The following is a 13,779-nucleotide window of genomic DNA, read 5'->3' on the forward strand; positions in this document are numbered from 1 at the left end:
CATACAGTCTTCCCTCAGACAAACAGAGCCGCGTGTCACGCTCGTGTATAAGGTACAGGGGAGGCTGGTGGAGATAGAAATCGGAGGATGGGCTCACTGTCATGCAGGGGACGGAATGAGGAATGGTATCAAACATGTGTGACTGTAAGTCAAACAACATTGACTGACTGTGAGTCTTAGAAAGACAATGATTATTCCTGGTCAATCCCATGGCGAGCCTTAGGAGTGACGGTGAGTGTATTAACACCGTTCAATAACACAGTCAATGAACCGATTGCCTGCAACCACACAACATAGAGCAATTTAGTCCTTTAGCTCTGCTTTAATTAACTCATACTTGATGGTCTCAGCCCAGTCGATCTGCTATGTTAAACAGAAAAGGGTCCTTTAAAACGCCTATTGAGAGGTGTGCAGCCTGATATAGGTGCCATCCTTTCTCTGATTAAGAGGCAGGTTGGTTCGTTAACTCATCTTGTATGTGATACACAAGTCAAAAGCTTGGTAAAATCAACAATCTCACACACACACACACACACACACACACACACACACACAGTCCTGTGGCTAGCTGAGTGTAGCAGTGTTATCAGGACTGGGCTTGGCCAGACACGACAAACACTGTGGATTCTTCACATGCTTCAGCCTTAAAAGGCTCAGAGAGGGAACGCTCCTCTTACAGCTAGCATACACTACATCTTTATCTAGACGCGCACACACGCATGCACACACACACGCGCGCACACACACATGCACACACTCACTCACTCACACACACACACACGCACACACGCACACATGCGCGCACACACACGCGCACACGCACACACACACACACACACCTTGAGAACAGAGAGACACGCCCACCCAGCACTAGGCCGACTCCTATTGGAGGACAGAGACAGAGAGACACGCCCAACCAACACTACTCTATTACTGGAGGACAAAGCATCTTGTGCTACAGAAGAATCTAATTACTGATTCTATTTTCAGCTATATTTAGACACTGGTTTCTAGGGTGCGTTTGTGTGTTTGTGTGTGTCACTCCGTTCAGAGGTCTAAACTGTAGAATTGTTGCACATCCCAGGAGATAGCTGCTGTCAAAACACATTCAGCCTCAATTTGTCTCGACCCTATTTCCACACACACACACACACACACACACACACACACACACACACACACACACACACACACACAGCGTTACTTACAGGCTGCGGTTGCTCTGCTATGCAGCAGTTGAAGCAGAGCCAGAACTCGCTCATGGTGACCACCGAGGTCCAGTAGTCCTACAGTGACCCTGTGGAAGTCCTCCACCAGACCTCCACCAGACTAGCGGGGATCAATACACTCCTCCAAGGCTGGGCGGGGGGCCCTGGGTCTTGGGTGAGGGGGAGGTGGGGGTGGGGGGTGGGGGCTAATGGTACTCGTAGGCCAGGCCTGGTGGAGGGTTTGGGGGAGACGCCGTGGCCAGCGTCGGAGGAGATTCAGAGAGCCTCAGTCGGGACAATCGGCTTCTTGTGGGTTACTCACACCTGAGAGAGAGAGAGAAAAAGAGAGGGGGGGGGGGAGAGAGAAGAGATGATGAGCTGACGGTTTACAGAGCAGTAACATTTAGTAAAGGAGGAGAGAGGAGACAGACTAGAAACACACTGCCATGCACACCAGGGAGGCTGGTGGAGGTAGAAACTGGGGGGATGCATTGTAGTGGCCGGGGTTTTCAGCTGGCCGGGGTTTTCACCAACATCTTTAACCAGTCCCTGTCCCAGGCCACCGTCCCACCCTGCCTGAAAACCTCAACTATCATCCCAGTCCCGAAGAAAAGCACGGTGAGCTGCCTAAACGACTACCGCCCGGTGGCACTCACACCAATCATCATGAAGTGCTTCGAGAAACTAGTCCGGGCCCACATACTCACACGCCTCCCGCCCAACCTGGATCCATACCAGTTCGCCTACAGAGCCCACAGGTCCACAGAGGACGCCATCGCGACGACTCTCCACGCCACTCTATCCCACCTGGAGAGGGGAAACAGCTACGCGAGACTGCTCTTCGTGGACTTCAGCTCCGCCTTCAACACCATCCTTCCAGACAGGCTAGTGACCAAACTACTAGACCTGGGTCTATCACACTCTATATGTGCGTGGATCAAGGACTTCCTGACCGACCGCCCCCAGAGGGTGCGGGTGGGCCCACACCTCCACAGCCCTCAGCCTCAGCACTGGGTCCCCCCAGGGCTGCGTGCTAAGCCCCATCCTCTACAACCTCTACACCCACGACTTCACCCCCGTCCACCCCAGCAACTACATCGTAAAGTTTGCAGACGACACCACCGTGGTGGGATGTATCTCGGTGGGGGACGAGGCGGCGTACAGGGATGAGGTAGAGCAACTGAGCAAGCTGTGCAAGGTTAACAACCTGCTGCTGAACATGTCAAAGACCCAGGAATTCATCGTAGACTTCAGGAGGAAAAAGTCCGAGATCCAGCCCCTGCTCATCGACGGAGAGAGCGTGGAGAGAGTCTCAACCCTCCGATTCCTGGGACATCACATGCGGGATGACCTGACCTGGAAGGACAACACAAAAGGCACCATCAAGAGGGCACAACAGCGGCTATACACCCTGAGATGCCTCAGGAAGGAACACAACAAGCAGGAGATACTGGTGGCCTTCTACCGCGGCGCAGTGGAGAGCATCCTCACCTACGGCATCTGCAACTGGTTCTCCAGCTGCACAACAGCGGAGAGAAATGCGCTACAGAGAGTAGTGAGAACAGCACAGAAGATCACCGGCGCCCCCCTCCCCTCTCTGGAAGAGCTGTACAACACACGCTGTATCAGGAAGGCCTCAAAGATCTCCAGGGACCCGACCCACCCTGGGCACGTACACTTTACCAGGCTGCCCTCGAAAAGGAGGTTCAGGACCCTGGCCGCTAAGACAAACAGACTGAAGAACTGCTTCTACCACAGGGCCGTCCAGGCCCTGAACACAGCAAAGACCTAAGTTCTGGGCCCTGGACAGTCTGGACGGATTGTATGGCAGCTGCTGGACTGAAAAAATCAGGTGTAGTGCTGAGGCACGAACATGTACATTTCAAGCCTGCAAACTGTGACACTTTAAATAACGTGAAAAAATACTATTGTGCAATATGACAACCCTAGTTGACTATCTGTGCAGTATAGTACAGTGAATTGTGTACATAGCCTTTATTTATGTAAACCAGCTCCTTACCTTCTTGTGATTTTTTTCTTTTTCTAAAAGTTTTTTTTTTTTTCCTTTCCTAACACCAGGGGAGCCACCCCTCCTAAATTTCGTTGTTTGGTACCTGTACTGTAGCAATGACAATAAAGTCCATTCATTCATCATTCATTCATTCATTCATTCATAGTGCATGGAACGGACTGAAGAATGGAATCAAACATCGGAGGCCGTCCTCCGATGTCTCCCTCCACCAGGCTCCCGTGGTGTAGAGGGGTATGTAGGGGTACGTCCTCCCAGCCAGACCATGTCTCTGGTTAAGTAGGTTACAGACAGAGGTATACATCACCTTAACGAGACAGGAGAGGCACAGCACAGAGCCCTCTGAAGACTCACACCTGTGTGTGTGTGTATATGTGTGTGTGTGTGTGTGTGTGGGTGTGTATGTAAGTAAGTAAGTAAAGCTTTATTTATAGCGCCTTTCGTACATGAAATGCAACTCAAAGCGCTTGTGTGTGTCTACCGTCTCTGCACGCCTCTGGACACCACTGTGTGCTCAGCTACTTTACCCACATGTACTGTATGTGTTCGCACATGTCTGTGTGTGCGTACAACCTAAGATCAGTCTTTAAGCCATTTAGCCTGTTAATTACTAGGCTAACGAGTCGTACAAGATTAAATTATTCATCAGATCTGAAGTGAGGCCCATTACCCTCAGCATGAGAACTAATGGCTGTTCTGCTCCAGTGAGAGTGCAGGCAGGAGTCTACTCTGAGAAACACTGCTTAATAAGATGCTGACTGAGGCCACGTGTGTGTGTGTGTGTGTGTGTGTGTGTGTGTGTGTGTGTGTGTGTGTGTGTGTGTGTGTGAGAGGCCACGTGTGTGTGTGTGTGTGAGAGAGAGAGAGAGAGAGTGAGAGAGAGAGAGAGTGAGAGAGAGAGAGAGAGAGAGAGAGAGAGAGAGCACTGTACCATACAGTATGGTAGTAAATTAGTCCAATGGTATTTCAGTAGTTGTAATATGTTAATTTTTGTACTGTGCGTGGATTGGTTAGGGGGTGGCAGTGTTTTGTATTCGTCCAGTGTATTTCTCCTCAAGCCTGATTGCTTGGGGGAAATAGCTGTTTGACAGCCTCTGGGTTTTAGCCCCCAGGCTTCGGTACCGTTTCCCCGACGGCAACAGCTCGACCTGTTTCTGATTGGGGTGGCTGGGGTCCCTGATAATCCTGAGGGCAGTTCTGACACACTGGTCCTTGGAGGTGTCGCGGATGGAGGGAAACTCACATCCGCTGATCTTCTCAGCTGTCCGCACTACCCTTAGCGGTGCTTTGCTGTTTTAGCCACTGCCCGTACTAGGCAGTGATGCATCCCGTCAGGATGCTCTGGGTTGTGCCTCTGAAGAAGAAACCTAGGATCTTAGGCCCCTAAGCCGCCTGGTGGATGGAAGAGGCGATGTTGTACTTTCTTCACCCCCTCGTTGGTGAGTTCATCCCAGGTGAGGTCGTTGGTGATGTGAACCCCCAGGAACTTGATGCTGTTTAAGTCCACTACCAGCTCCTTGGTGTTGTCGGTGTTGAGAGTGAGGATATTGACCTGGCTGCACAGAGCTAGGCAGTCGACCTCACTGACTCACTCCTATAGGCCATCTTGTCGCCGTCAGTGATCAGGCCAACTTGATCACCGTGTTGGAGCTGTGAGTGGCCGCGCAGTCGTGGGTGTCCAGGGAGTAGAGGAGGGGGCTTAGGACACAGCCTCGGGGGGCTCCTGTGCTGATGGTCAGAGAGGCGGAGGTCTTCGAGCCCATCTTCCCCACTTGTCTATGGTCTGACAGGAAGTCCAGGATCCAGGTGGGTGTCGATGCCTAGGTCCCTGAGCTTTCTGTCGAGTCTGAAGGGGACTATGGTGTTGAATGCTGAGCTACAAACAGCATCCTCACATAGGACTTTCTCTTATCAAGGTGGGTGAGGGCTGAGTGGAGTGCCGTGGCAATGGCGTCATCTGTCGATCTGTTTTCCCGGTAGGCAAATTGGTCAGGGTCCAGGGTGGGTGGTAGTTCTGCAGATCAGGACCTTGATGAGCTTTTCAAAGCATTTGCTCACTATGGGGATGAGAGCAACAGGGCGCCAGTCACCTCTTGGTGACTGTTTTCTATGTTGCTGATAGTTCCGTACAGTTCTTTGAGTGGGACGTCGGCTTGTGGTGGGATATGAACAACAGCAGTGAATTCTCTCGGTAGCCAGTGCGGGTGGCAGAGCAGCACTCAGAATTCAATGTGTGTGTGTGTGTGTGTGTGTGCGCGCGCGCATGTGTGCGTGTGCGCACGCGTCCTACTGTGAGGCCCTCTCCTCCAGCTCCACTCCAAAGCACCATCTCATCACATTACCTCATGTCATGTTCTGACCTCCACCACGACACAACGTCAATAAACCATTTGTCTAATGTATCCTACGGCCTAACATCATTGCACCTGTGGTGAAGTGCATAAGCACCAGCAAACCCCTTCTCTCTGTAAGTCATTCTGCAGATCGTACAGCTTGGCTTGGTATCGACCCGTGTGAATGGAGCCTAACACAGCAGTGCTGATGTGTGAAAAATCTACGTGACGAGTGAAACAGAAACAGTCAATTTGTTGCAAACAGTAGCCCCCGCAATTTGACTTGCTCCGACCAAGCCTCGAACTTGCGACCTCTGGCTTGCCAGCACACGTGACCGTCTCGTCAAATATGAGCTACGCTATCGAAAAAGCTAGTAATTGGACAGCATGGGTAGGTGGGGGTATTTGAACCTGAGGGGTGAGTTTTACCATCTCAACTCGGTTACATGCGGTTTGTGTAAACGGCGGGAAGGCAGGTGTGTGTGAAGCTACACGCACCAACCAGCCTCATCAGGACTGGAGGTCATGCCTGGGAAAGTGAGCAGACTGTGAGGCAGGAAACAGCCTCAGGCTGTAGACCAATCAGTCTTAGCCAGAGTACAGCAAAGCAGAGCAGAGCAGGACCGTCTGGGGGGAAACAAAACAACAAATCAAGGCCTGACACCTACTACACTCAACCATAATACACACTAGTGACTATGTTGATGGTTTCACCTCTTCCTATGATGTTCTATCCTTCACTGTTGTTGGAGAGGGGTGCAAACAGAATGACTTGAATGATGCAGGAGTAAAACCAAAAGTTTTTACCAGGGGCATGGCTGCAGGCACAGAGAAACTGCCTAGGGGAACATGAATAGGAAAAGAACCCAGCCACAATGTTGCAGCTGTAGGCTTGGCTTCTGTGGTGGTGTGTGTGTGTGTGTGTGTGTGTGTTTGGGGGGGGGGGGGCTAAATAGTGCAGCTGATAAATGTCCTGATATTGTGACAGGAGAGGTGTGGTGGTAGGCTAGACTCCCACAGCGACAAGCTGGTGACACACACACACACACACACACACACACACACACACACACACACACACCCACAGGAGTGATGATCCATGAACAGTCACCTCTAGACTGAGAAAGGTATTCAAAACAACTACTGCATCCCAATTCTCAACCCTTTCCCCTGAAGTGTGTACTTGTTGCCTTCCCCCTGAAGTGTGTACTTGTTCATTTCCCAACATGTTTCTACCAGGTGTAAGGCAGGGTGGGAACCCCCTGAAGGCCTTTGGTTCCAAAGCCCTGTGGGAGAGGGCACCTAAAAGTGTCCAATTGAGGGAACAGGAAGAGAACTGGGACCAAAGCCAACGTCTGAGAAGTGTGTATGTCATCAAAGTGTAGTCAACGACAGACACCTGTTCTGAGATCACTCCTGACACCTGTGCGTGCGTGCGCACACACACACACACACACACACACACACACACACACACACACACACACACACACACACACACACACACACAGTCAACAAGGAAAATCATTGGTGCTTGTTGCAGAATATTGTATAGCATTATTCTATTTCCTCACTTCTTCTCATAACAAATGAGTGTTTGTGAGGACAAAGATGTCATTCATATTCAGCTGTAGGAGGCACGATAAAAGCCAACATTTCTAAAGCCAACGAAAATGTCCTCTGTACAAACTCACGCACAGAGGGTTAATTCATAGAACCGGATGAGGATGATGAATGAAACTGAAGCTCTGAATCGCACATGCACACGCGCACGCACACACATGCGCGCACACACACGCACACACACACACACACACACACTGAATATGCAAGGCCAGAGTTGAAAGCAAGCAGTATTGTTAGTGTTTCATCCTCTGATGCTAAAATTACCGTCTGTATTTCTATTTCTGTCTGCTTTGATTTCTCCAACGGATGCTGCTCTTATTTGGCGGACATCTCTCCCTCTCTTCCTGTCATCTGCTCCTGAGCAGTTTCAGATGAGATCCTGTAACGATAAAGCCAGATTGACTGGGGAACTGTGCCTTTTGGCTATATACGGTACACATGTACGGTATCAGACTTCTAAACCAACACCTTGTGACAGGCATTTCCACATTCATGTATAAAGAAACCTCATCATTATTCACGATCATCCACCACAACACACAGTCCATATCGAGATGATTCGAAATCTGAGGAGAAAAGCGTTCCATGATCCAATACCATTGCATCAAACAACAGGCCAACTAGTAATGATGCAATGCCGTGAATGGCGCCCCGGTGTTGAAGATGAATGGTCGTAGGGGAAACACGAGGCAGAACTCCCAGCATTCAGTGGTAATGGTCATTCCATTGATAATGGTCATTCCACTCCTCTTCTTAAGAGCAACAAAGACCTGCAGCAGAATGGCTCATTGTCCCTGAGGCAGGAGGAGAGGAGATGGAGAGTTCACTGCTCTGGGATGAATGGCCAACCTCTCCGCACACGCACACGCATGCGCATGCGCGCGCATACACACACACACACACACACACACACACACACACACACACGCACGCACGCACACACACACACACAGGTTATAGAGGGTAGGAGGCGTTCCTTTCCCCTTTTCAGTGAACAAGGCAGAATTCCATTTTCCTTGGCCTGTACAGGACTATGGATGAATAGTAGTAGCAGCGCACACACACACACACAGCAGGCAGAGCTTCCTCTCGTAGAGAGAGAGCGTGAGAGACAGGACAGAAAAGGAGCCAGCTCATGGGTAAGGCCCAGGGCAGAGTCTGTAGCACTGTATAACCCAGACAAGATTTACTCAAATTTCCTGCAAAAGCTAAGCAGCTAACCAATAACCACTACACACAACCGAAAAACAGCAGCTCCAACCCTCCAGTCCCAGCCCAGGCCTAGTCCCAGATTCACCCATCTCCAACCCTCCAGTCCCAGCCCAGGCCTAGTCCCAGATTCACCCATCTCCAACCCTCCAGTCCCAGCCCAGGCCTCAGTGTTAGTCCCAGATTCACCCATCTCCAACCCTTCAGTCCCAGCTCCAGCCTGTTAGTCCCAGGGCCACAGCAGAGAGCAGGAAGCATGGAGCAGCATGTCTGGCCTGGGTGATGACGTTGACGGGACACAACAGACAGACAGACAGACAGACAGACAGACAGAGGGTCGGTGAGGGTTGGAGGTGTAAGAAAACACACAGTAGCAGACTGGGACAGTGGCAGAGGGGCTAAGAGGAGTGGAAAGAGAAGACTCTCTCTCTCTCTCTCTCTCTCTCTCTCTCTCTCTCTCTGTCACCCCAGGAGGGCTTTGTCCCCCACTCAGACACGGATCAGCGTGTCTGTGGTATTCACTCAATCTCTCACTCTCTCTCTCTTTCTCTCTCTCTCTCTCTCCCTTTCTCTCACGCTCTCTCTCTTTCTCTAGTGCTAGTGCATGCTTAGGCAGATCTAGGCTGTGTACCTTTCCTAGCCTCCTCTCCTTTGTGTTGACTGATAGGTGAAAGGAGAGGGTAGGTGAAAGTGATATGGAGGATACAGTAGATAGCGATCAGATGGAGGTCTATGGAGAGACAAGGGCAGGGTAAGAAGCTCCAGGGTGTTCAAGCCAATTGGGTCACGATCAGCAGGTTACTGAAGCATAACGTGCTCATTGACACAGCCACGACACACAGGCACGTGCGCGTGCACCCACACCCACACCCACACCCACACACGCACACGCACACGCACACGCACACGCACACACACTTTGCTCTGACAACAGAAAATGTCACGTTGGAGCAGGCTTGCGTAACATTAGTCCTACTCCCCGGCCCTCACACACCTCTTATGTAAGGTTAGAGAGCAGAGAATGCTTGAAATCCTGATTCAATTTGGATGCCTGTCCTCCAGAATTGAGCAAAATAACGAGCGCTAATCCTTTTTAAAAAGCGCCATTTCGCGTGGTATGAGTCTAGAACAGGTTTAAATGTGCCCCTCCATCGCCAGTGTTTAATGCATTTCCACACACTAGCACTGTTTGAATATGGATGGAATCACATACTTTTGAGGGCACGTTTTGGGAAATGAAAAATTACATCAATTCAGTTTATCGGCCTTGGCCTGAATCATAACGTGATGAGGTTTCACACTATATGGAATGGATACAGTATAATAGTGTCTGACTCACACAAATTGTGAACATAAATCTATTCCTTGATGAAAAGAAGGACCCCGTTGATTCTCGCCAATGCTCTTGCCAGACTCATTTGCCTGAGTACTAAACAGGACAATAGTTGGCCTTGTTGTTGGAGGCCGGCCCTCAATTCCTCTGTCCCGGACCTTGTTGCCACGGCAGCAGCTGCCTGGCTGCCTCTTCACTGAGAAGCAGAGAGGAAGGGTTAGTGACAGACACACACACACACACACACACGACAATGGGGCTGTTCCAGTTCTAACTTGCACGCGCCCAAGCACACACACACACACACTCACACACACACACACACACACACACACACACACACACACACACACACACACACACACACACACACACAGAGGGGGTGACCTGCAGGCCTACTGAGGACAGACATCCATGTAAATGGGCATTACACACGTCTCACCATTAGTGTGCTGACTTGTCCATTGAAGGGAGGCGCCTTTTCCCGCCACAACAATGGAGAGGCACTAAGAGGAGATTACCACGTTGGAACTGAAACACTACACTGTCACAGTGTAGCTTCATGTATTTTCAATGGCTCGGGGGTAACCAAATCCAGTAAATCTTTCCTGTTAAACCTATGGAGGAATGTAACTACAGTGTATCCCTATTTCAAGGACATACTGTAGTATTGCTATATTTATCAGCTGCAGGGCACGTTCTGACAGGGGAACACTGACTCATTAAAAGTCAATGAAACAGAGAGTGTGACTAAACTGAGACGGGTGCTGAGCTACTCCACCCTGGAGCACAACTGGAGTTTCCTGTGCCGTACCTACCCATAATGCACATCTCCTTGGCCAGGGAGAATCCTCTTAGGTCTTCCACAACGTAACATGGCACTATTAGAACTGAGTGTTCTAATGTGGAACCATCACCCTCACTATACTGGCACCTGAGTGTTCTAATGTGGAACCATCTCCCTGGCTGCGTCACAATCCAAAGGCACCTGCCGGCTGCCTTGCAGTCTCCAAAGTCCCTGTCCTTCCAAGCGCCCTTTTTTGTCTGAAGGTAACTGAAAAGGAACCCAATTAAGGACAGGATTCGAAGGTAGCGTCTACGTCATGTTTCTTTGATGGACACTGATAACGGCTACGCTTCATGCACGGATTCTCGTTGCTAGGCTACCAGATAGTCCGTTAGCTGGTTAGCTAGCTAGCAACGATTAGCTATTATGCTAACACAATCTTTGTAGCACTTCTATGCATCAGGGGGCAAAATGCATGAAGAGAGTGTCTCATTTTCACTGCTCTCAAATTGGTCTTCCACAGTCACTCCGAGCAACAACGGTGCTTTTAGCCTCCTCTCCCCACTCCAAACAGGCCAAACAGGGATTTGTATAGTGCCGTTTACACATAACATTGTCATACCAGAATCTGTTGTTTGGATTTGACATGTGTTGCTACTAGTCTCCACTCTCCACAGTTCGTCACCATATGAACTGCAGAACATAAACAAACTGGAGACCCTAACCCAGGGCTGGAGTAGAAAGCCCAGCTGCGGAATTCAAACAAGCTCGTTCACTAAGCTTGAAGCACCGGGATTTGGGAACTAGCTGGCCGCTAGGAAGACTTGGCATGCACTGGCACCCCTGTCGAAAAGAGGCAATAAGCAACAATAAGCATGTCCCCAAAAGTGTGAACTCTAACCTAAACCACGCACATCTCAAACACAGTACTTTCAAGTGTTTCGTGTATATAACCCAGGCCTAAAATGTCAATGCTTCTTTGGCAAGGAAGACGAGAGCGCTGTAGTGGCTGTGGGCCTGGGCATGGAGGTGAGTCCGATCCAAAGGAGCGGTCACTGTGTTGACTTAACGAGGTGGCAGGGCCAACATTCCTGTACATAATCTAATAAGAGATCCATGAACCCTGGGCAGCAGGCAACAACAACCCTGCTGAAGATAACACATTAAAAACATGACGCCAATCCTTCGAGAACAGCAGGTGTGGCATCTCATAGATCTTGCAGTGGGTTCTATAGACGGTTGTTTTCACAGCTCTAGTTCTGCAGCAACCATGGAGAACAGCAAGGCTGTACAGTAAACCCAAGTTTAGGATGTAGGCTACTGTTTGTTGGCTAGCCTAACCTTGCGGTCCCTGATACCAGACTTGTACTCGGGCATACAACTGTTGCATTCAAAAGTTCTGCATTGAAATATGCCAAGCAGGATATTCCGCGATACTAACACATTTTGACAATCGACCAACAAAGTATGTCCCATGTGTCTAGTCCAGTTTTGCAGACACAGCAATTCCTTGCAGTCAGCTGGACTCAGACAGTTCAGGGCTTAAGTTGACCATATGGTGGCACTAATCTACAGTAATCTTTCACAAAGACTAAAAAGGTGTGAACGGTCACTCTCTTACGTAACAGTGGGGAATGTCCAAAGACTTTGAAAGAATACCTGAATCTGCACATACAGTAGCATACAAGTATTGGTGTTAAAAGAAGACAACAACAGCACAATGAAAAAGTGTAATCCTGGTACAAACCTCTGAGCTCGATTTGAATTGAACTAACAGAGACATCTTCATACATTTCTGATGTATTTACTGCCATACTGACCCAGAATACTAAATAAAGCAAAACGGATAACTAGGCCAAGGGCCTCCTCAAGGAATACCAACAGAGTTTCTTCCAACATTCCTTAGGCCTAGAGATACTCTTTTTTAAATGATTATTATCACAGTTTTCGAGACCTTCCATGAGCAAGTCCATCCATTCATTCATTCCTCTCCATTGACTGTGCTACATCTGCCAACCACAATAAAGCCCATAGCCTTTCTAATGGGCCCAAGCGCTGCTAGCCCATTGGCCTAGCCATCTGCATGGTGAATGGGCCCAGGCGATGCTACGCTAGTGATACTGTACTGATTATACAGACCTGAACAAAGCACTGCTAGACATCTGCAGAGCCATCAATGGCATGCTGTTTTGTTCACCCCACCCACCCCCCGGTTCTGCTTCCCCCAGCCTGCCTCATTACAGCCTGATGAAGCAGATGACAAAATCCCAGATTCAACTTCCTCTCTTCTTTTTTCCCTCTCCGGCAGTTTCCCTTCTTCCCTCTCATTTAGACAGATCACCTCCTCCATCATCACCTTTCTCTCTTTAACTCTTGCCCTCCAACCCCCTCTGTATACCCACGGGGGCTTGCCTTGGCCCTCAACTCATGATGCAATCACACCTCTCATTGACAATGAAGGAAGGTCAGTTCTTCAATCAGTGGACTTACAATTGATTCTCTCCTGAATTGACAGAGTTGAAATGGAAGTGACCTCACCACCATCCTCTCACATTCTTAAAATGTCTCTCCATTCCAGCCTCCTCTTCTATTCCCCCCTCCCCATATGGTATGTGGGGGAGAACATTACTCGCGTGACTATTCAATCCTTTAATTGTGTGTGTGTGTGTGTGTGTGTGTGTGTGTGTGTGTGTGTGTGTGTGTGTGTGTGTGTGTGTGTGTGTGTGTGTGTAGTGTGAGGGGCAGAGAACATCTGGGCTTTTCTGTCCATTTTAATTCCCACATTAATCCTGATGAATCTGTCTCCACACCCTAAATAACTGAGATCTGGCAAGCTGTCAGAGGGAGGGAGGAGAGGGGAAGAGAGAGAGAGAGAGAGAGAGAGAGAGAGAGAGAGAGAGAGAGAGAGAGAGAGAGAGAGAGAGAGAGAGAGAGAGAGACACAGAGAGAGAGACACAGAGAGAGAGAGACACAGAGAGAGAGAGAGAGAGAGAGACACAGAGAGAGACAGAGACAGAGAGAGAGAGAGACACAGAGAGAGAGAGACACAGAGAGAGAGAGAGAGAGAGAGACACAGAGAGAGACAGAGACAGAGAGAGAGAGAGAGACACAGAGAGAAACAGACCAGTGAGGTTTAGACAGCAACAGAAAGATAGAAATAGAGGGGGGGGGGGGGGGGGCAGGGTCAGGGAGCTAATGTATAACTATAGACCCCCTGTGGTTCATGGGAGGGGCCATGTTGGATAACAACCCAT

General features: G+C 49.6%; 1 protein-coding gene across 1 annotated transcript in view; it reads right to left on the bottom strand.

The window, feature by feature from the left end:
* cdc42se2 (CDC42 small effector 2) overlaps positions 1-1,262 on the bottom strand; it is a gene marked incomplete at both ends in the record, with an annotated part of 9,941 nt that extends 8,679 nt beyond the window's left edge. Inside the window, one exon of the mRNA XM_080530358.1 lies at positions 1,209-1,262. Within this exon, the coding sequence (XP_080386484.1) occupies positions 1,209-1,262 (54 nt within the window). The remainder of the gene's footprint in view (positions 1-1,208) is intronic.
* Positions 1,263-13,779: the final 12,517 nt, after the last annotated feature.

Source organism: Nansenia antarctica (genome assembly GCF_963989245.1).
Source record: "Nansenia antarctica genome assembly, chromosome: 4".
NCBI lineage: Eukaryota > Metazoa > Chordata > Actinopteri > Argentiniformes > Microstomatidae > Nansenia > Nansenia antarctica.